The following is a 24,221-nucleotide window of genomic DNA, read 5'->3' as shown; positions in this document are numbered from 1 at the left end:
CATTTCATATTTTGTTTCTTGCTACCCTTTTTAGCAAACAGTTTCTATATGGAATGAGAGATAGTGCAGTCAATGTATGTGCCCAAGGCACATTTATATTAAAGGCTTACTTTGGTCTTTTCGTCCCAGAAATCACATATTTTTTTGTTTGTTTTACTATAATATTGTAATTGTCAGCTCTTGCTGCAGTAACAAACAATGACGAAATTCCAGTGACACATAACAACAAACATTTATTACTCACTCATGTGTCTGCAGATCAGCTGCAGCTTTACTCCACACTATGAATCAAGTTAAGGTCTTTTCATTCTAGACTATGGATCTACTCTAAATGTCTTCCCATCCCAGGACCCCAGCAGAAAGAGCAGCTTTTATATGGCATATTATTCTCTCATGGTGGAAGATAAGAACAAGGGGAACCAGCAAATCTTGAATTGCCTTTAAAGTTCCAGCTAAAAGCTGCCACACAGTCCTTTCTGCCCACAGTCTATTGATCAAAGGTACACAGTCAAGCCCAAAGTCAATGGGAAGGGGAGTATATTCACTGCAGGGAAGCCATATTAAGAGAGGAAATGAATAATAATGGACTAACAAATCAATCATAGTATCCACAAATATCTTAGGAGTTCATTGATTACAAAAATGCATTTTTTAGTATTTCAACACCTCTGAACTTGAGATATGTCGTACAATAGATAGTGTTTACAAAGTCTAGGTGTTTTGTGTGTGTGTGTGTGTGTGTGTGTGTGTGTGTGTGTGTGTGTGTTTTGGCTTTCTTTGTTTATATAACAATAGTGGCCCTTATCATCAATGATAGATTAGATAGAAAAACTGCTGATTGTGAGGATTGACAAAATAGCCAAATGGCAGAAGGCACTCTTTTTAAATAAGTAAATTATCAGTGGGAGCTGAGTGATGAGAACACGTGGACACATAGAGGGGAACAACACACACTGGGGCCTATCAGAGGGTGGAAGTTGGGCGGAGGGAGAAAACCAGGAAATATAACTAATGGGTACTAGGCTTAATATCTGGGTGACAACATAATCTGTACAACAGACCCCCATGACACAGTTTACCTATGTAACAAACCTGCACATGTACTTAAAATAAAAGTTAAAAAAATTAAGTGAATGGAAACTTGTGTTTACAAAAATGTTGTCATTTTTATCTTGAATTTCTTTTTTCAGTAGCAATATTTATATCTCATTCAGATCAACTCATTTGATTAGACAACCAAGCATTAATAGTAGATCCTATGTCTACTTATTCATATATTCATATACATTCATTTATAAATATACATTCATATATATTTAGAAGACCAATTAGAATACATAAGTGCCATTCCCTTATTTAAAACTCTTTTGTAGCTCCTCCACTACAGTTCTGAGGGTGGTATACAAGATCCTTCTTTCCTCTGGCTTTTGTTTTCTATTTCTACTCCATTACTTCCCATTCCCCTACATGATAGCTCCATACTGCTTCTGCTTCCTGTCTTTGCATATTCCATATTCCCTCTTGGAATACATTCCCTCTGCCATCCATCCCCTTATAATAAGGTGCATGAGCTGTTTCTGCTACCAGCCTTTCTGTCCTGACCTTCTTGTCTATCAAACACAAAACTAATCAGTTCCTGCTCTGTGCTCCATTGTACATTGCACTTGACTAGTTGTTATACCTGACACGCTCTAAGTTTAATATGTATTTGTGTGTCTGCATTCCCCATTCCTACCCCAGGCAGTGAAACATAGTAAGCATTGAATAAATGTTTGTTGAATGAACAAATAAATAAATAAATGTTTGAACATACATGGAAAGGTTGTTTATGTCCTCCTTATAATGTGCTTTGAGATATATATTCTTTATATATAATCATGTATTCTAAGGTTATTAGTAGGCAAAATGAAGAAAATTTAAAGAAATTAAGTACAAGAAAGGAAAATAAGGAAGAATTTTTCCCTGCTGTACTATTTCTATGAACACCAAATTTCTAGTTAAACACACGCACACACAATCAGCATGATGTTGAATTAGAAATATAATGTTGAATAAATCAATTATTAGAAAATGTAAATATATATTAATTTGCCTCTGACTTGATACTTTTACTCTCAAAGGTTTTTTTTGTTTGTTTGTTTTTTGTTTTCTTTTTTTGACCTCTTTTCATCACTAATCTTTGCTTCACTGCTTGTCGGATCAGTAACTGCCCATTATTAGTAATGCCATTTAATAAGAAATAAATAAAACTAAAGGTGCTTAGAGTTACTCCATTTCAAAAACCTATCAGGGCTGAATTTCAAAAGAGACTATGATATTCTCCTACTGTTAGTGAACCATTACTCCCTATTACCTAATTAATACAAGTTATTTTCTTAAAGTTATACCTGACATTACAGTAAACTATCAATACTATGAAGAAAATAAAACTCTTCTTGTATCATAAGGATCTTTACACCTGGTGCACAATCTTGCATTGGAGGGGACATTAAGAATAAGGCACAGGGAAAAACAAAAAACCTTAATGGAAATGTTCTATTATTAGAAATGAGGCTTTTTGGTGGAAATCCCTTGACGACTTTCTTGTCTGAATGTTCTTTGAAGTTGAACACTTTCTCCTTACAAAAGCCGGCCACTATAATTAGCTATGTTTCCATTTTAGTGGTGGCCTTCTTCACCTTATCTGAAATCATATAAAGATGTGAGGCCATTTGTGAGATAAAAGGTTTTCTCAAACCAATTCTCTGACCTGGATATCAGAGGTTTGGCAATCAGAAACCCACTAAGAGAAACCCTCAGAGCATTTTCAAGGCTATGTAAAAATTTATTTGCTTTTCTGTGAAAAGAGATAGGATTTTCTCTCATTTATATTCTGCAAGAATATTGTAGAATGTATTTGAGTTCAAGAGGAGGAGAATTAATTAACATAATATTAAGAAGCATGTCAATTTTGGAAAGAAATAAGCATATATGTACATGTGCATACATGCATGCATACACACATACACACAGTATACACAATAGATTAAGAAAGGAAGTAGAGATTTGGTGACACATACTTCCTGGATATAATCTCAACTCTGCTATTTGCAAGCCACATGGTCTTGGATAATTGACCTAATCGCTCTCAATTTCAGCATCTGTGAAATTAGATACAACTTTTTTTGTAGGAGTGTATGTGTGTGTGAAAAGCACAGTGTTTGACATATAGTAAGTATTTTAGCAACTGTAGCTTGTTAATATTATCGTAGCAGTTAATATCACTATAGCAGTTACTTGCCATTTTCAGCGCAGCTAATGATTTTAGTACCATTTTCTAATCTTTCCATCTCATGTGGTTTCTTTGGAGTTGTTTCTTGCTTTGTTTTTTAGCTTTTCTATGTCACATTTTATTTGCATGGAAAAATAACAAATTTTTAAAATTTATTTTACATATTCTTTCATTTTTAGCATAATTGTCAGTTCTTATAGTTTATTTTCCTTAAACTCACTTAAGAAAATATATAGTAAAGAATATTTTCAGTGAAGTTAATTGGATTTACTACAGTTGACCCTTCAAGCAATAATATCTTGCCCTTAATAAATGACCTATCTTTGAACTAATAAATTCAACCTGCAAATAAATGTAGTGAGGTAAATTGTAGAAATTTATCTTCAAAATGGTCTTTCTAAAGTGATCTATCAAAGGTGCATTTAATTAGAGGTCCAGTTCTCCAAAAATGTGCCAAGGAAAAGTAACCACAAAGAATTTAGAGCTGAAATGAATTCTTTCACCCATTGCTCTATTTCTATAGAACTGAGAATAAATCTCATCTAGGTACTTAAAATCTGTATTATGTCATTGAAGGATGAAAAGATGACAATAGTGATGATAGAAGGACACGGTAATAGGAAACATTTCAATAGAGGGAAATGAGGTGACTATGCAATGTTCATTCACCAGAGGACTAAATCTAGGGCTATTTTGGTGACTTGAATGGGGAATATTCTACTTCCTGCAAGTGAAAAATATGGACATTTCATTTGGCATGCCACCTGCTCTTCAGTCCATCATCTAGCAAGCACCTGCTTAGTACTTTGGATCTCTAAATAATACTTGGACTACTCAAATGTCAGCCTTGTTGCTATTTCTGTTTATTTGCCAATAGCAATTTTATTAATTAAAATTCATATGTGAATGTCTTAAGGAAATTCCTTGTAGTAGTCAAAGCAGACTCCTGATCCTATCTATCTGCCAGTGCCTTCTGAATAGTGGTATCTATTCTTCATGATTTTTGGAACTATTTATGGGTGATTGAAGAACATGGGGTGGATAGAGAAGGATGCTAGTCATTTGGCTGCATACAGGAAACACAGATGAAATTATTGACTATTTCTGTTCATTTGCTAAAGTTATAGAATTTACAGTGGATTGTACATATAAGCAATTTTAAAGGAAGAAATATCAAGCCTTTTGAATTGGTTACAGTGTTGCAAGACTTTTTAAAAATCTTAAGAATTTTTATCATAGAGAATGAATTAATACCCTTATAATTTTAGGTTTGTTTCTTCCATAATAACTATCCTTAAAGATTGTGTGTGTGTGTGTGTGTGTGTGTGTGTGTGTGTGTGTCTATTCCTTGATTTTCCAGAGCAAACATTCACATTGATTTGTTTTACTGACCTTGATATAGTTGCTCCCATTGTAAGATATATCTAGTAAGTTTACTGTTGTTACCTAAATCTGTTTGCTGAATTTTAAAAATGGAAACATGTAGTAAATTTTGGGGAGCAGAAGCTAGTATTTACAAAGTAAACCGAGAACATTGGATATAAACCCTCATTTCATTTTAACCTCCAATGAAGGATATATTCAGTGTTAGTATTTCTATTATTTCTTTAGTTTCCTTGCTAATCTGTAATATATAACATGGTGGCACCCCTTTTCATATAATTCTCTCCTCACTTCTTTTTTGGGTTTTTACATATTCTTGTTTCAATCTCTTCTGCTCTTGCTATTTTTTATTGGTTCAACTTTCTTCTCTTATCCTGTGGAGGTGAATACCTAATTCTGGCTCTGTCCTCAGTCACTCTACAAGTATCACTGGGACAATATTGTCCAACTACTGTTTTTACCTCCAAACCTGTATTCTTAGCTTTACCCCTAATCTGCACACTACACTTGTTTTTCCAATTACTTTCTGTACATTTGCATCAGTGTTACTCACAGGCACCTTGACTCATGTGTCCAACCTGTAAACATTATTGCTTCCATGTACAGGCTCATCTATCTTCCCTATTCCCCTAGACAGTTTCTCCCAAGTTATAAAATCTTGGTGATTCTGAAAATTTTCTTTTTCCCCATCAAGTCCTGCCAGTCCTGTATCCACAACATAAGAATGATACTGCCTGAACATCCATGCTGCTCCTGTTTGTTCAACAAGTACTTGGACTTCTAAAGGAATATCCTATGTTTCTTCCACCGGCCCCTTATCCTTAAAATCTTGCCTCCAATCTGCCGCTAGAGTTATCATCTTAAAAGAGTCAAATCAGGGTTGGTATCCAAGAAATATTACAAAGTACCAAGTTCTTGGTGTATACAATCAACTTGAGAGAAAGAGAGGGAGAGAAAGAGAGAGAGAAAACTTTATTCTGTCCTCTACAACACCTGAATGATTCTGTACATATTTATGTTAACAGAGCATTGTACTACTTCAAATCCTTATACAAACCAAACTCCTCGCCGCCTTTTGGCAATTGAACTGGCTTTTCCCTCTGCCTGAAATAGTCTTCAGTATGTTGACATGACTCATTTCTTCACTTCATTCCATTTCCTGAAGAGAGGAGCAGTCTTCTGTGCTCACAATGCCTAAAATAGAGCCCACTGTCACTCTCTACTTACTCTTTTTAGTCTTTCTTCATAGCATACATATACATATACATATACATATACATATACATATACATGTACATATACATATACATATACAGACATACCTCTGAGACACTGAAGGTTCAGTTTCAGACCACCATAATAAAGTGAGTCACATGAATTTTTTGGTTTCTTGGTACATATAAAAGTCATGTTTATACTACACTGTAATCTATTAAGTATGCAATAGTGTATGCCTAAATACTAATGTACATGCCTTAATTTAAAAATATGTTATTGCAATGTTCAAGCTGAGAGCCAAATCAAGAATGCAACCTATTTACAATAGCCACAAAAAATAAAATATCTAGGAATACATCTAACCAAAAGGTGAAAGATTTCTACAGGGGTAACTACAAAACACTGCTGAAAGAAACCATAGATAACACAAACAAATGGAAAAACATTCCATGTTAATGGAACGGAAGAATCAATATCGTTAAAATGGACATACTGCTTATAGCAATCTACAGATTCAATGCTATTCCTATCAAACTACCAATGTCATTTTTCACAGATTATAAAAAGCTATCCTAAAATTCATATGAATCTAAAAAAGAGCCTGAAGAGTAAAAGCAATCATAAGTGAAAGGAATAAAGCATGATATTAACCAACTTCAAACTATACTATAAGGCTACAGTTACCCAAACAGGATGGGACTTTCACAAAGACAGAAACTTAGACCAATAGAACAGAATAGAGAACCCAGAAATAAAGCCACATACCTACAGCCATCTGATCTTTAACAAAGTAAATGAAAAAATGGGGAAAGGACTCCCTACTCAATAAATGGTACTGGGATAGCTAGCTAACTATATGCAGAGGAATGAAACTGGACTCCTACCTTTCACTATATACAAAAATTAACTCAAGATGGATTAAAGATTTAAAAAAATAAAATCTCAGCTGGGTGTGGTGGCTCACACCTGTAATCCCAGCACTTTGGGAAGCTGAAGCAAGCAGATCACGAGGTCAGGAGATCGAGACCATCCTGGCCAACATGGTGAAATCCCGTCTCTACTAAAAATAGAAAAAAATTAGCTGGGCAAGGTGGCACGTCCCTGTAATCCCAGCTACTTGGGAGGCTGAAGCAGGAGAACCGCTTGAACCAGGGAGTTGGAGGTTGTAGTGAGCCCAGATAGCATCACAGAACTCCAGCCTGACAATAGCGAGATTCTGTCCCTAAATAAATAAATTAAATTAAATTAAATTAAATCTCAAACTAGAAGAATCCTAGAAGAAAACCTAGGAAATACTATTCTAGACATCACCCTTGGGAAAGAATTCATTACTAAGTCCTTAAAAGCAAATGTAACAAAACCAAAAATTCACAGGTGGGATCTAATTAAACTAAAGAGTTTCTGCACAGCAAAATAAACTATCAACAGAGTAAACAGACAACCCACAAGATGAGAGAGAATATACACAAACTATCCATCAGACAAAGATCTAATATCCATAATCTATAGGGAACTTAACAAGCAAAACACAGATAACCCCATTAAAAAAGTGGGCAAAAGACATGAACAGATAGATACTTCTCAAAAGAAGACACACAGGTGGCTAACAGATATGAAAAAATGCTCCACATCACTCATCATCAGAGAAAAGGAAATCAAAACCACAGTGAGATACCATTTCACACCAGTCAGAATACCTATTATCAAAAACTCAAAACATAATAGATGTTGGTGAGACTGCGGAGAAAGGGGAACATTATACACTGTTGGTGGGAGTGTAAATTAGTTCAGCCACTGTGGAAAGCAGTTTGGAAATTTCTCAACTTAAAATGCACTATCATTCGACCCAGCAATCCCATTACTGATTATATATCCAAAAGAAAAGAAATCATTCTACTAAAAAGACACATGCACTTGTATGTTCATTGCAGCACTATTCACAATAGAAAAGCCAAGGAATCAACCTAGATAACCATCAATGGTGGACTGGATGAAGAAAATGTGGTACACATACAATATGAAATACTACACAACCATAAAAAAGAATGAAATTATGTCCTTTGTAGCAACATGCATGCAACTGGAGGCTATTATCATAAGTGAATTAGTAGGAACAGAAAACCAAATACCACATGTTCTCACTTATAAGTGGGCCTAAACATTGGGCATTCATGGACATAAAGATGGCAACAGTACATACTGGAAACTAGTAGGGGAAGAGATAAGGAAGGGGCAAGAGTTGAAAAACTATTAGATACAATGTGCACTATCTCAGTGACAGGATCAGTCATACTCCAAACCTCAGTATCACCCAATAAGTATATAAATGTAACAAACCTGCACATGTACCCCTTAAATCTAAAATAATAGTTGAAATTATTTAAAAACTACTTAGTTGCTGAAGCTTGCTAATAATCATCTGAGCCTTCAATGAGTCTTAATCTTTTTGCTGATGGATGGTCTTGCCTTGATGTAGATAGCTGCTGACTGATCAGAGTAGTAACTGATGAAGGTTGGAGTGACTGTGCCAATTTCTTAGAATAAAACAACCATGAAGTTTGCTACGTTGATTGATTTTTTTCACAAAAGATTTTTATGTAGCGTGTGATGCTATTTGATAGCATTTCACTCACAGTAGATCTTTCAAAAATGAGGTCAAGCCTCTCATACCCTGCTGCTGCTTTACCAACTAAGTTTACAGAATATTCTAAACCCTTTGTTGTCATTTCAACATTGTTTACAGCATCTTCACCAGGAGTAGATTCTGTCTCATGAAAACACTTTGTTATGTTCATCTATAAGTAGCAACTCTTCATCCATTGAAGTTTTATTATGAGATTACAGCCATTCAGTTACACCTTCAGGCTCCACTTCTTATTCTAGTTCTCTTGCAATTTTTTCCACATCCACAGTAACTTCCCCCACTAAAGTCTTGCACCCTCATAATCATTCATGAGGGTTGGAATAAACTTCTTCCAAACTCCTTGTAATGTTGATATTTACCTCTTTCCATGAATCACAAATTTTCTTAATGGCATCTGGAATGGTGAGTCCTTTCCAGAAGATTTTCCGTTTACCCAAATCCATCAGAGGAATCACTGCCTAGGGCAACTATAGCCTTACAAAATGTACTTTTTAAAGAATAAGTCTTGAGAGCTGAAATGACTCCTTGATCCAAGGTCTGCAGAATGGATGTTGTGTTAGCAGGCATAAAAACAAAATTAATCTCTTGGCACATCTTCATCAGACCTTTTGGCTGAGCAGGTGCATTATCAACAAGCAGTAATATATTGAAAGAGATTTTTTTCTTCTGTGCAATAGGCTTAAAATATTCAGTAAACCATGCCGTAAAGGGATGTGCTATCATCCAGGCTTTGTTGTTCCCTTTATAGAGCACAGGCAGAGTCTATTAGCATAATTGTAAGGGCCCTAGGATTTTTGGAATGGTAAATCAGCATTGGCTTTAATTGAAAGTCACCGATTGCATTAGCCCCTCACAAGAGAGTCAGCCTGTCCTTTGAACTTTCAAAGCCAGGCATTGATTTCTCTCTAGCTAGTCAATGAAAGTCCTAGATGGCATCTTTTTCCAATAGAAGACTGCTTCATCTACACTGAAAATCTGTTGTTTAGTGTAGCTACCTTCATCATCTTAGATATTAACTTGATCTTCTGGATAGTTTGCTGCAGCTTCTCCATCAGCACTTGTTGCTCCACCTTGCACTCTTTTTTTCTTTTTCTTTTTTATTATTATTATACTTTAAGTTCTAGGGTACATGTGCATAACGTGCAGGTTTGTTACATATGTATACTTGTGCCATGTTGCTGTGCTGCACCCATCAACTCGTCAGCACCCATCAACTCGTCCTTTACATCAGGTATAACTCCCAATGCAATCCCTCCCCCCTCCCCCCTCCCCATGATAGGCCCCGGTGTGTGATGTCCCCCTTTCCGAGTCCAAGTGATCTCATTGTTCAGTTCCCACCTATGAGTGAGAACATGTGGTGTTTGGTTTTCTGTTCTTGTGATAGTTTGCTAAGAATGATGGTTTCCAGCTGCATCCATGTCCCTACAAAGGACACAAACTCATCCTTTTTTATGGCTGCATAGTATTCCATGGTGTATATGTGCCACATTTTCTTAATCCAGTCTGTCACTGATGGACATTTGGGTTGATTCCAAGTCTTTGCTATTGTGAATAGTGCCTCAATGAACATACGTGTGCATGTGTCTTTATAGCAGCATAATTTATAATCCTTTGGGTATATACCCAGTAATGGGATGGCTGGGTCATATGGTACTTCTAGTTCTAGATCCTTGAGGAATCGCCATACTGTTTTCCATAATGGTTGAACTAGTTTACAATCCCACCAACAGTGTAAAAGTGTTCCTATTTCTCCACATCCTCTCCAGCACCTGTTGTTTCCTGACTTTTTAATGATCGCCATTCTAACTGGTATGAGATAGTATCTCATTGTGGTTTTGATTTGCATTTCTCTGATGGCCAGTGATGATGAGCATTTTTTCATGTGTCTGTTGGCTGTATGAATGTCTTCTTTTGAGAAATGTCTGTTCATATCCCTTGCCCACTTTTTGATGGGGTTGCTTGTTTTTTTCTTGTAAATTTGTTTGAGTTCTTTGTAGGTTCTGGATATTAGCCCTTTGTCAGATTAGTAGATTGCAAAAATTTTCTCCCATTCTGTAGGTTGCCTGTTCAGTCTGATGGTAGTTTCTTTTGCTGTGCAGAAGCTCTTTTGTTTAATGAGATCCCATTTGTCAATTTTGGCTTTTGCTGCCGTAGTACATATGGAACCAAAAAAGAGCCCGCATCTTCAAGACAATCCTAAGTCAAAAGAACAAAGCTGGAGGCATCATGCTACCTGACTTCAAACTATACTACAAGGCTACAGTAACCAAAACAGCATGGTACTGGTACCAAAACAGAGATATAGACCAATGGAACAGAACAGAGCCCTCAGAAATAATACCACACATCTACAGCCATCTGATCTTTGACAAACCTGAGAGAAACAAGAAATGGGGAAAGGATTCCCTATTTAATAAATGGTGCTGGGAAAATTGGCTAGCCATAAGTAGAAAGCTGAAACTGGATCCTTTCCTTACTCCTTATACGAAAATTAATTCAAGATGGATTAGAGACTTAAATGTTAGACCTAATACCATAAAAACCCTAGAGGAAAACCTAGGTAGTACCATTCAGGACATAGGCATGGGCAAAGACTTCATGTCTAAAACACCAAAAGCAACGGCAGCAAAAACACCTTGCACTTTTATGTTATGGAGAGGGTTTCGTCCTAAAGCCTCATGAACAAACCTCTGCTGGCTTCCAACTTCTACAATTTCCTCACCTCTGTCAGCATTCATACAACTGAACAGAATTGATCCTTGCTCTGGATTAGGCTTTGGCTTAAGAGAATGTTGTGGCTGTTTTGAACTTCTGTCCAGACCACTAAGGCATTCTCCATATTAACAATAAGACTGTTCTGCTTTGTTATCATTTACATGTTTACTAGACTAGCACTTTTAACTTTCTTCAAGAATTTTTCCTTTGCATTCACAACTTAGCTAACGGGCACAAGAGGCCTAGCTTCCAGCCTATCTTGGCGTTTGACATGCCTTCCTCACCAAGTTTAATCATTTCTAGCTTTTGATGTAAAGTGAGAGGCATGCAACTCTTATTTTCCCTTGAACACTTAGAGGTCACAGTACAGTTATTAACTGGCATAATTTCGATATTGTTATGTCTCAGAATAGGGAGGCCCAAGGAGAGGAACAGAGGTAAGGGAATGACTGACTGGTCAGTGGAGAGTTCAGAATACATACATTAATGGATTAAGTTTGCCATCCTATATGGGCACTGTTTGTGTCACCCCAAAACTATTAAAATAGTAACATCAAAGATTACCAATTACCCGTCACCATAACAGTTATAAAAATATTGAGAAAGCTTGCAATATTGTGAGAATTATCAAAATGTGACACAGAGACATGAAGTAAGCACATGGTGTTGGAAATGTTGCTGATAGACTTGCTTGATGCAGGGTTGCTACAAACCTTCAGTTTGTAAAAACTGCAGTATCTGCAGAGCCAATAAGGCAAAACTCAGTAAAATGAGGTACACCTGTACATATACATACATGTATCTAAATATCCATTCACACATATGCATATGTGTATATGTGCATATTATACCTATATGTTGATATGTGTATTATATGTCATACCTAATACACATATATATGTATATACATGTATATCACACACATATATTCATATTGTAAATTGAAAAGTTTCTAGTGCTGTATCCCAATCTTTATGGTGGGCCCTCCAAATCATTTGGTAAATATATTGAATAGATGATGCAGCAGCTATCTTTTGAATACATACTCCATTTTTAGAAATATAAATCTTTTTTAAAAGTTGGAATAATATATGAAGTTTGGTGTTCAGTGCAAAAGGTTTTAACATATAAATACTATGAAAAGCAAAAGTTGCATGAAGTGTATCAAATACAAATTATATGTATTGGGGGACAGAGGGACACATTAAATTTAAGGGAATCTGAGGAGAATATTGACTTCCTGTGTTCGATGAGTGAAAAAGAAAAGTGAAGTGGGAGTGTTTGAAAGGAAAGATGAGCTTTTCCATGCTAGGACAGCACAGGTTTTAATACTCATAGAAGTTTTTAGTTTTGTATAGGAAGTATGATCCTCCAGCCCTTCCAAGTTTACTCTTCTACTGAAATTACAAATGAAAACTAATAAATGTTTACTATGCTTCAAGTGCAATAGTTATAAAGTGTCTGATTAGCGGTCCCACATTCAGATGTTGGTTATGTAAAATATTCATGCTAAATAATATAAATGCTAAAACATTTGTATTTATGATTTTCCCTTGGTTTGCTAGATAGAGATTAAATTATCCAAATTCAGCTGAGAAGAAAAATATGGAATAAATGGAATTTTAGTTTAAAGGAAGTCAATGAAAGGATTAAGTATAAAATAATCCCATTTTAATTTATCATAGAAATGGGTTTTCTGAGACATTGTTGTAATCAATAATGTGAAGATGTAAAATTTCCCAAAAAATCGCTAAAGGAAATCCAAAAGTAGAAAAGTAGACTCTGTATTTAACTCTAGCAGATTATTTAGAAAGAAAATAATCTGTGCCATGAACCTTTCAACTGTCTGCATGAACAAATGTCTCTAGTAATACACACTCTAACTCAATTCCCATAGGCTCAAAGTTGCAACAGTATTTATTTGCCCATTCAATAATTTTTTGTTTAGCACCTACTATGTGTTAGGCACTTCCAGGGATGTGAGTGAACAAGGTAGTTATGGGCCTTACTCTTATAGAGGATAATTCTTTAGGAATGGTCAACACTATACATATACACATAGTTTGACTAATTGTGATGTGTTTTGAAGGAGGAAGCAAAGGAATTGGAACAGTTTAAATAAGACTGTAGGTTGGCAGTGGAAACAATAGTCTTTGCTATCATTTTTCAAAAATTCCAATGAATGGGAATGACTACTGTTGCATTAAGTTGCGTGTCTCCCTCTGACCCATAGTGATTCTCTATTATCAGAGAGGTAGGACATGTTTTTCAGCATATGTGATAATGTCAGATTCAGATGGTGAAAGTAAAATTCTTAATGCTTAGAAATCACATAATTTGATCAAGTCATTTAGATATGTTATTAAGTTGTTGTAGGATACGAAGAAGTAGCTGTTACTACTGCCAATAGCATAAACTTTGGATTCAGACCTAGCCGTGTTTGAATATTAACTGTTCTACATCCCACGAGGTTGTGGGCAAGCTATTCACATCATTGTCACTACCATCACTACTATCCCATCCACCCTTGATTCATTTTCTTATCTGTAAATTGGCAATCTGTTTGAATCAGGGTTGGGGAAGGGAAACAGTACTCATTATACAAATGGTAACTATGCTATCATCAATAATATAGTCTACAGCTATGGTGAAGCTAATCAGAAAACATTGTCTATTACCAATAATTAGCAATATCAATAAATATCACAAGAAAAGTCCCAGCTGTCAGTGAATAAATAGAAAATAGTGGTTTGTCTTAAGAGAAACACATACAAAATGAATGGTGGTGACAGTGCTTTAAGTTAACTCATCAGTTTATATGTGTAATGCATATATAATTTCAAATGTATAATTTAGACATTGTACATGGATTTGGCTTGGTACTTTACGATATACATAAATGATAAATGTATAGGTTGAAAATTCAGTTACTTTTTTTCCTTTTCTTAAATCATTTTTACCTTGGGGAAGATACGCTCTTTTGTCTACTTCCTTAGAATAATATATTTTATTTTCTCTTAAAGTATTTTGAGACCATATAACCATTTACTACACCAAAATGTTTTTTTTACAAATGGGGTATTCAAGGGTGAATTTATAGTGGCTGGGGACCTATTTAGAATTCAGTAAGTAAAACTAGATTTTCTGATCTGAGATCAGAGCTATTTCTACCTCTAGCAAAGACATACAGTCATTCCGGGTGCTGCATTTTCAGGGAACAATGTGTTTTCTTGGCAAGGGGCAGTAAGACTATCAATTAGTAGTTCTACATGTAAAGTAGTTAAACTCCTGTTATAAAGGAACTGAAATTTGCATACATAACCATTAACACATGAAGTTAGTTATATACAATTTTGACCAAAGTGCCTGTTTGCCGCTGGTATTTATTATAATAAGAACTGGAGAAAAATAGTCTATCTCAAGAGTATGTGCTGAGCACCCATAAGTTGCAAGACAACACACTGGGCAGTTTGAGATTATAGTAATTTGGGATTTCCTACTGATGAACTGAGAGGGAACAGGTACAAACACAGTATACAAAGGAAACAGTGGCATTAGACGCTTACACACAGCAGTGCTGGGAGGCTCCGGGATAGGAGAGGGAGGAAGAGAGATGTGGGTTAATCAGGAGCTGCTCTCTAGGGAAGATTGTCCAGGCCCTGACTGATGCCTGACATTGATTAATTGATGCTCTATCCTAGTGTTTAACAAGTGTTCCATCCAAAAAGTCTTCTGTAATATTTAACTTCACTTCCGTCAGCTTCAATTTCTGCACATTTCTTTTGTCCTCTTGTCAAGAGAGCTAGGCAGCAGATAGTAACAAAATGCTTATATTCATATACCTAAAGGATTTTTTTTGTCATGCTTCAGCCTTCTCCAGACTGAAGAAAAGCAAATAATACAAAAAAAAAAAATCATTCTTCGAAAGGCCTATTTGACTCATTAATAAATAATAAGCTTTGATACTGTACTTTAAGTGTTTACCCTTTGGAAAGAAAATAGTTTTGACAGTGATGTAGAAATAATTATTTGATATTTATTTCAAAACAAAATTTATATCCAATACTCCAAACAGAATTTTGTAAAACAATAAGTGTATAAAGTCATATGAACATTAGGATTATTGAGATTATTAAAGCTAAAACTAGTGTCTATTCATATAAGTTATGTTAATTGTACTGTCATTATTGCATTTTACTTTTTTGAAAAGTAGAAAGTTAACGCCTGTGTTTCTCTGTGAGTATTATTATATAATTCAAGAAGATATTGGATGAATTTTTTTAACTTTACTTTGTTTCACATCTCTGTTTCTTTTCTCTGCATCAAAAGCTACATTTTTGTGCCCTTATGTACCCAGCAGAAATTGATCTGCAATACATGTGGTGTCTCCAAGGGTATATTTAAATTTAGTAATTTTATTGCTAACTGTGAAGTTAATCTGCACTCTATGGGTTCTTTTCCCCAGGAAACTGAAATCGCAGTTCAAGCTAAACAACCGGATGTGGAAGGGATTTTGTCTAAAGGGCAGCGTTTGTACAAGGAAAAACCAGCCACTCAGCCAGTGAAGGTAATGAAGCAACCTCTAGCTATATCCATTACCTCATAATGGGTTATGCTTCCCCTGTTGTACATTTGCCATTGACGTGGACTATTTATAATCAATGAAATAACTTGTAAGGAAATACTGGCCATACTGTAATAGCAGAGGCAAAGCTGTCTTTTTGATCAGCATATCCTATTTATATATTGTGATCTTAAGGCTGTTAACGAGTCATTGCATTAAAGAACTCATTTCTGTCCTGGTGTGCTGCCATCAATACAAAAGTAGTCCCACCTTCAAGGTAGATTAAATTCTTTGGGGCTTTATTGCTTTGCTTGCCAGCCTTGATGCTTTTCATATTGTTTGGTTTAATTCAAATCAAGCTACTGCATCATAGTGTCTGTCTCCAACAGCTGTAAAGAATCACAATATGGTCTGTGACCTTTCTTTCCTTTGTTGCTCTTTCTTATAAAAGAGGAAAATCGGCATTGAGGCTTCAGTATTTCATTGGGTCAAGAATTTTTAGTGAAATGTCATGTAATTGCTTATTTCTTTGGCAAAAAGCTGGCCTGGGATAAAGCTTTCTATTTTGTTTTCTTCTCCATATGTTGAAGTCTAGGTCACATTTATTCACAGGCTATTACATAAGGAGGGAGATGGAAAGCCAGGTGAGTTTTCAAAAAATAGCTAATCAATGGCTTCCATTTGCAAATGAGAGACCAGTGCTAAATACACGTTAGCAATATGTTACCTGATTCTCTGTACCTGACCGAAATTATAATGGTTCCCATTATGATGAAGGTTCCTGAGATCCTGTAATTGTGGTTGTTTATTGATCAGTCTTAGTTTCTCAGTGAATGTTGCAGGCTTGGATACAATGAACCTCACCCTCATGTTTAAAACTGCTTGAAAACAGTTCAGGTCAATAACCTCATTATACAGAACCAGTTTGTCCTTGCAAACAACATTACCATGACTTAGATTCTGTCTCTAAGGTCACTGCATAGTTTCCCTTGCACTTGGCCCAAGCTTAATTTCTAGAAGATTGTTTGTTTTCCTTACAGCTTACAAGAGACTTTTCCTTAGGTAAAGTTGAAGTTTGCACTGAGCTTAATGTCCAAACACCAGACACTGAAAATCACAGGTTTCTGTGTGGATATCAACATACATTTATTCAGGAATATATTGCAACCACTCCAAAAATCTAGAAAAGTAATTTGTATACAGTTCAAGCCCAGTATAATCATTTTTCATAAACTAACAAAACTAACAATGTGCTCAGTATTTAATTCGAAGAGCTAGAGAAAGTCCTGAAAGCAGCAAATTTCAGAGTTTCTGTTGATGTTCTGAAGAAAGCCAGCCCCCAGAGCAGTTAACAGGGTGACTTTCATTGTAGCAAGCCATGAAATGCACAAATGGACAATTGCGTACATTTCTGTCTACTCTTTGTTGATCCTCAAAGACTTTATGCCTTATGGTGTATGACTATGAATTAAGGTTTGTCACTAATTGTTAAGAGATCACAGAGGTACATGTAATTTGGCTTTTACTTTTGTGCCTTTGTAAAAGAGAGAGAGAGAGGTCTTAATTAAAAGCCAGTGAGACAATTTTTGCTTTCATTACGTACAAAACAATCCAAATACTTGATACTAACTTATCACACCTCCACCCACACACTCAACTACTGGGCTACTTGGAGATAAGAACTGGGATCTGCCATGCCTGAGCATATCTGCTTCCTGCTAATGCATTAGTGATGTAAAAGGAGAATTACTTTTCTGGAATAAAAAGAACAAACCAGGAGCTGTTGCTTTCCTTCTCTCACCACCCTTAAAACCATTTTTGTAGCAGACAGCACTATTCTTTCCTTCCTTCTTTTTTTTTTTTTTTTTTTTCTCCTTGCCTGCTTCCCCATTTTCTCTCAATTTGGCACATTGGGAGAAGCTGAACTTAAGGGAAATTTTATTCCTGTTTTCCCATTTTTCCCTTGGATTTGGAGAAGAATCAGCATATCAAGTTGGCTGGGCATGGTGGCTCACGCCTATAATCCCAGCACTTTGGGAGGCCAAGGCAGGCAGATCACCTGAGGTCAGGAGTTCGAGACCAGCCTGGCCAACATGGCGAAACCCTCTCTCTACTAAAAATACGAAAATGAGCCAGCTGTGGTGGCGGGCATCTGTAATCCCAGCTACTTGGGAGGCTGAGGCAGGAGAATCGCTTGAACCCGAGAGGCAGAAGTTGCAGTGAGCCGAGACCACGCCGTTGCACTCCAGCCTGGGCTACACGAGCAAAACTCCATTTCAAAATATATAGATATAGATATAGATATCAAGTTGATAGGGGCAAAAATGCAAGACCGATTTGGAAATTATGGGGTGTAAAAAAATAGTTGACTCATGTAAAACTTTTGCTATGGACCATGACCTTGGGAACATCTGAAGATTAGCTGGGGTTTGTGGTAGCCTGAAACAACTAGAGGCTCAAAAAATGACCTCACAGTTTTGAACATGACACCCAGCAATACAAGGTAGAAAGCTGTGAGGGCTGTTTAAATCTCTGCATGGATCAAAAATTTATTTTTAAAGGTTAGAGTGATTTTTCTGAAGGACGCTCCATTGCTCTGACAGAAAGTGAACAAAGCCTTTTTCAACTTTGAGTCCATATATCAAAATTTAAAATGTGTCCTACTTCTCATGCCTCTTCTTCACTCTGGGTCTTGTTACCTCTTAATAGAAGAGGAAACGAGTCTGAGTAGCCTGCAGCACATTTTCATGAGAGAATTGTGTTTCTGTTTTGTTTTGGGGGCGGGTGCATTTGGAAACTGTAATAATTATGAAGAAAATGATATTCTTTAAAAAGAAAATGAAAATCTCTCATGATGTATATGTAAGATCCAGTATTTAAATGGATAATTAGTATGTCCACTGCTTACAGACATTCTAATTAAAGACACATCAGGGAATTATTCTGTTTCTTAGGAAATTGACTTGTCTATTGGCACCTCCGCATTCTGCATCAGACAGCCTGTCTGTTCAGCTCCTACGCTCACCTCCCAAGCTGAGTTCTGATTGGAAGCTGGGTTAATCCCTGTTCAGTTTCTTTCCTCTTTCATCTTTCCTTCACTTCATCAACTTCTTTAAGATTTCTTTTATTTTCAAAGATGGTATATTTCTGGTTTCTTTTTGGAAATCTCTGACTAACCAACTTCTTTATTTTCTTTGAAGAATTCCTATAAAAGGTCAAAATTATGAAATAATACTACTAATGACATATATATATAGTACTAATCTCTGCTGCAAAATAACTGGAAAAATCTTAGGATCATATGATCAAATACCTCTCCATCTTTGTTTAACACTTCAACTCTCTCTCTCTTTTTCTCTCTCTCCTTCTCTCCCTCTCTCTCTCTCTTCTCTCTCTGTCTCCCTCTCTCTCTCCCCCTCTACACACATACTTTTATTTATTTGTATGTTATTTCTTCATCTTAACTTCAGAAATTATTGAAGACTGACTATATGAGTTATATAAATTGTTTAAAATTTTGCTAAAGTTATAGTTTTGGTGTAATGTATTACATTAATGCCATAGATGAAATAGTTTTTAATGTGTTCCATTTTTCCATAGAGTAATAACGAGGTCCTCAATAGCACCCCATTTAGCAGTTTAAAAGCAACAAAAACTACTGCTATCAGTAACAACAATATAAACTACAAAAGAAATAAGCCATTTGTTGTTTGGTTTTTATTATAAAATTGTATTTTTAACTGTCTTGAACTTAAGCATTTATGTGCCATTTTCTTGTATTCATACTCATTTTTAACTTAAGTTAGAAAACTACACTTTCAGTTAACTTTTAAAAATGTGTTCATATACTTTCAATGCTTACATCACCTGCCATGTATTAGAACTGAGAGCGTTAATGGAATTTTAAATGTCTTGATTACTTTCTAAAGTGATAAAATGAAGCCAGCTGGTTTGCTTTGCTAACTTTTTATATTATCAAAAAATGTTACTTACATAACCTAATTTTACTTACTGCTCTTGAATTATTTTTCAATGTAACAGAAAAAGGTGTGAGGACCTTTCTGTGTTTGGCCAAAGGGTTCCATCTCAACCTTTAACACAAAATAATTGCTGTAGACAAATGGTCAAGAGAGCAATTATAATCTTCCAGGCATCATTTCCTCAGATATGAGCTGCAAATGACAGCATCATTAGTCATTTTCAATTACAGTCAATCACAACCAGGGATGTTTCATTTTCCCAGCTGTTTTGTTGTTAATTAACTAGATTAAGCTGTTTTTTTTTCCTTCCAATGAGTTTGTTCTACTGCCAACATCAACATCTTAACATTTTTCAAAACTTCCTTAGGGTTTATTTTTTGCCTAACAATCTTTAATATATTACTCACAACAGATGTGCATCTCAAGACTTATTCACAGTATAGCAGGTCGAATGGTATTTCATTGGTCAAAATGTTGCCGAAATCAATATAATTACCATTAAAACAATACTTGGATTTCATAAATCATCTGTCATGCATACAATCTCGTTTACCTGGTGTAACTTCACTTATAGCAACAGAAATCAATAGAGAGATAACAGATAAAAATTGTCCCCTCAAATGAACAAGTCTATTTTGACTGACTCATTTAGTGAGCACAATTCCCATGCCAATAACACCAGAACAAGTTGGGAGAGGACGTCTAGAAAGAAGATAACAATGTTAGAAATACTTAATAATTTATGAGTAAATTCATAGTAACATTTTATTTTAAAAAAATATAAGTTTGCTTTACAACTGAAAAAAAGTCTTGGAGTATAAGAGGTTGAATAAATGCTAATCCCAATGCATAAACTTAAGGAGAGCTTCACTTTCCCAATGAGAAGAGAAAAAAATTACAATAGATTTTTGGGCAACTTGTAAACATAAACATTTAGAAATATGGATGAGATTGTCAAATTTCTAATTATATTCAATTTCTTAATTGAGTAGCATTTCCATATTTCTAATCTTACATTTTATAAAATAACACACTCATTTAGAAATACCTGGCACATTTATATTTTATGAAACAATTTCATTCAAATGCTCCGTATGTATATTCTAGAATTCTAGAGCTCGTCACCTTGCTAAGTTATTTGTAATATGGCACTGTTTGAATCCCCACATAATACTCTGAAAGCCCTCTGGCCAAGATTACTAGCAATATACCTGTAATCAACAAATTAAGAATATTTACCTTGTTGCAGCAAGAGCGTAAAACACTTCAGACAGAGTGTGGGCATGTCAGTAAGAGGGCGTTGGAAAAAGCTTCTCACAGAGCTCAGCTGGTTGCATGATTCTAAGGAGGAATTCAGAAAGCAGAAGCCATTTCTGGATTAGATGCTTTCAAGAAACAGAGTCAATGTAGTGATTAGGTATCTTAGTGTTTATCTAGAAGATGAGATTAAAGTAGGGCTAGACACGTCATTGGTAAAGGAGCAGCAATGCCTCATATGAGTCATTTCTGCGATAGCAGAAAGGCCTTGTCTCTGTCTTGTTTCAAACACGGCCATGGGGTGGCCTTGTGTCTGCCTAGTTTATTTCTATGAGTGTTTTTTAACATCCAGCTGGGACCATCATGGCCTAGCTAGCTGCCAGCTGCCAGCTACCAGCAGGGCCATTTTTCACGTTCTCAATGCTGTAACTGAAATTTTTATCCCAAACTTCAATACCCATTCACAAAATATTAGGACAACTGTTTTTTTCATTTTTCATAGATATGAGTTTTGTTTGTTTGTTTGTTTGTTTTTGAGACAGAGTTTTGCTTTTTTGTTGCCCAGGCTAGAGTGCGGTGGCAGGATCTCGGCTCACCGCAACCTCTACCTCCCAGATTCAAACGATTCTCCTGCCTCAGCCTCCCAGGTAGCTGGGATTACAGGCATGCGCCACCACGCCCAGCTAATTTTGTATTTTTAGTAGAGATGGGGTTTCTCCACATTGGTCAAGCTGGTCTCAAACTCCCGACCTCAGGTGATCGGCTGCCTCGGCCTCCCAAAGTCCTGGGATTACAGGCGTGAGCCACTGCACCCAGCCAGATGTGATTTTTTAAAATTTTCCCAATAGACTCACATGTTGTTTTTGCTTTTTAAATTGTTTGGCTTTTTAACAAATTCTTTAAAAGACTTGTTTACAATGGTCTCCGAGTGATTGTGAAGCTATACATTAGGAATGATTGCTCAAGATTTATCAACTTGCTTTGCCTCCCTTTTTAATTAAGCAAATTCTGTCAGAGTACTTATATAAGCATCACATCTCTTGAGGTTATTTCAGGCTAATATACAACATTGTGGTTCAGAATAAAATAACTGAGACATAAGAGGTAGTCTTGAATATGAGCCAACTTTCTTTTCTGAGAAAACATTTGAGTGAAAAGTCTCATATGCTCGGTAGCTCATGCTGAAATTAGGGAAGCATTTTAGAGATTTGAATTTCACCTCTTGTCCTCAGTTGTATTAATTACACTTAAAAAGACAGACAAAGAGACATAGATGTTTCAATTACAGTATTCAAATGTATGCCTGTATGTGTACAGCCGTAGGTAGAGTCCTTTATTTATTCAGTAGATATTAATTGCATGCCTACCATTGACACAAGATATATTTTTAAATTTTGAAAATCTCAAACTCAGAGTTTAAACTATATTCTAGTTTACTTTTTTAAACAAATGATATTTTTATGATTGTATAAAACAAATACATTATTTTCCCTTATTCTACATCAAATAATATTTCTAGAAGGCTTTTTTCCTTATCTTAATGATAGAAAACATAAAAATCATTTAATATTTTTTAAATATCCCAAAATATGAGGCAAGAAAGCACCCACAATTGTAGCTATCTTAGGAAACTGTTAATTTCTTAAAACACTTTTTATATTTAATTTTATATATGTATAATTGTACATATTTATATGTGGGGTACAAGTGATATTTTGCTTATTTTTTGTAATTTCAGTAGTTTTGGGGGTACAGGTGGTTTTTGGTTACATGGATGAGTTCTATAGTGGCAAGTTCTGAAATTTTTTTATGTATCCATTACCTGAGTAGTATACATTGTACCCAATAAATAGTCTTTTATCCCTTACCTCACTCCCAAGCTCCCCACTTAGAGTCCCCAAAGTCCATTATATCACTCTGTATGTCTTTGTATCCTCAAAGCTTAGCTCCCACTTATGAGGGAGAACATACGGTATTTAGTTTTCCATTCCTGAGTTACTTTACTTGGAATAATGGCCGCCAGCTCCATTCAAGTTGCTGCAAAAGAAATTCCTTTTTATGTCTGAGTAACATTCTATGGTATATAGATACCACATTTTCTTTATCCATTCATTGGTCGATGGACACTTGGGTTGGTTCCATATCTTACAATTGCAAATTTTGCTGCTATTTTTGTGCTGCTGCTTTCTTTTTTGTACGTCCTTTTCTGGTTTTGGTATTAGGGTGATACTGACTTCATAGAATGATTTAGGGAGGATTCCCTCTTTATCTTTTGAAATAGTTTCAGTATAATTGGTACCAATTCTTCTTTGAATGTCTGGTAGAATTCAGCTGTGAATTCATCTGGTCCTCGGCTTTTATTTGGCAATTTTTAAATTACTGATTCAACGTGGCTGCTCATTATTGATGTGTTCAGGGTTACTTTTTTTTTTTTTTTTTGAGACGGAGTTTTGCTCTTTCGCCCAGGCTGGAGTGCTGTGACATGATCTCGGCTCACTGCAACCTCTACCTTCCGGTTTCAAGCAATTCTCCTGCCTCAGCCTCCCAAGTAGCTGAGATTACAGGTGTTCACCACCACGCCCAGCTAATTTTTGTATTTTTAGTAGAGTCGGAGTTTCACTATGTCGGCCAGGCTAGTCTCAAACTCCTGACCTCGTGATCTGCCCGCCTCAGCCTCCCAAAGTGCTAGGATTACAGACGTGAGCCACCGCGCCCAGCCGAAGTGTTCAGGGTTTCTGTTTCTTCTTGATTTAAACTAGGAGGGTTGTATGTTTCCACGAATTTATCCATTTCCTCTGGATTTTCTAGTTTGTGTGTATAAAGGTGTTCATAGTAGTAGTGAATGATCTTTTGTATTTTTGTGATGTAGGCTGTAGTGTTTCCAGTTTCATTTCTACTTGAGCTTATTTGACTCTTCTCTCTTCTTTCCTTGGTTAATCCTGCTAATGGTCTATCAATTTTGTTTATCTTTTCAAAGAACTAGCTTTATTGTTTCATTTATATTTTGTATTTTTTTGTTTCAACTTCATTTAGTTCTGCTTTGATCTTTGTTATTTCTTTTCTTCCGCTGGCCTTGAGTTTAGTTTGTTCTTGTTTCTCTAGTTCCTTGAAATGTGACATTAGGTTGTCAATTTGTGCTCTTTCAGAATTTTTGATGTAGGTATTTAACACTATGAGCTTTCCTCTTAG

General features: G+C 35.7%; 1 protein-coding gene across 16 annotated transcripts in view; it reads left to right on the top strand.

Moving 5' to 3' along the window:
* The window catches only part of DMD (dystrophin), a 2,153,717-nt gene that overhangs the window by 1,402,361 nt on the left and 727,135 nt on the right, over positions 1 to 24,221 (top strand). For all 16 annotated transcript variants that reach the window (XM_015443662.3, XM_065538825.1, XM_065538826.1 and 13 more), the window contains one exon: positions 15,697 to 15,798. In XM_015443662.3, coding sequence (XP_015299148.3) covers positions 15,697 to 15,798 — 102 coding nt within the window. The remainder of the gene's footprint in view (positions 1 to 15,696; positions 15,799 to 24,221) is intronic.

This window comes from Macaca fascicularis, chromosome X (assembly GCF_037993035.2).
Source record: "Macaca fascicularis isolate 582-1 chromosome X, T2T-MFA8v1.1".
Taxonomy (NCBI): Eukaryota; Metazoa; Chordata; class Mammalia; order Primates; family Cercopithecidae; genus Macaca; species Macaca fascicularis.
This window is presented reverse-complemented; position numbering and strand designations above follow the sequence as displayed.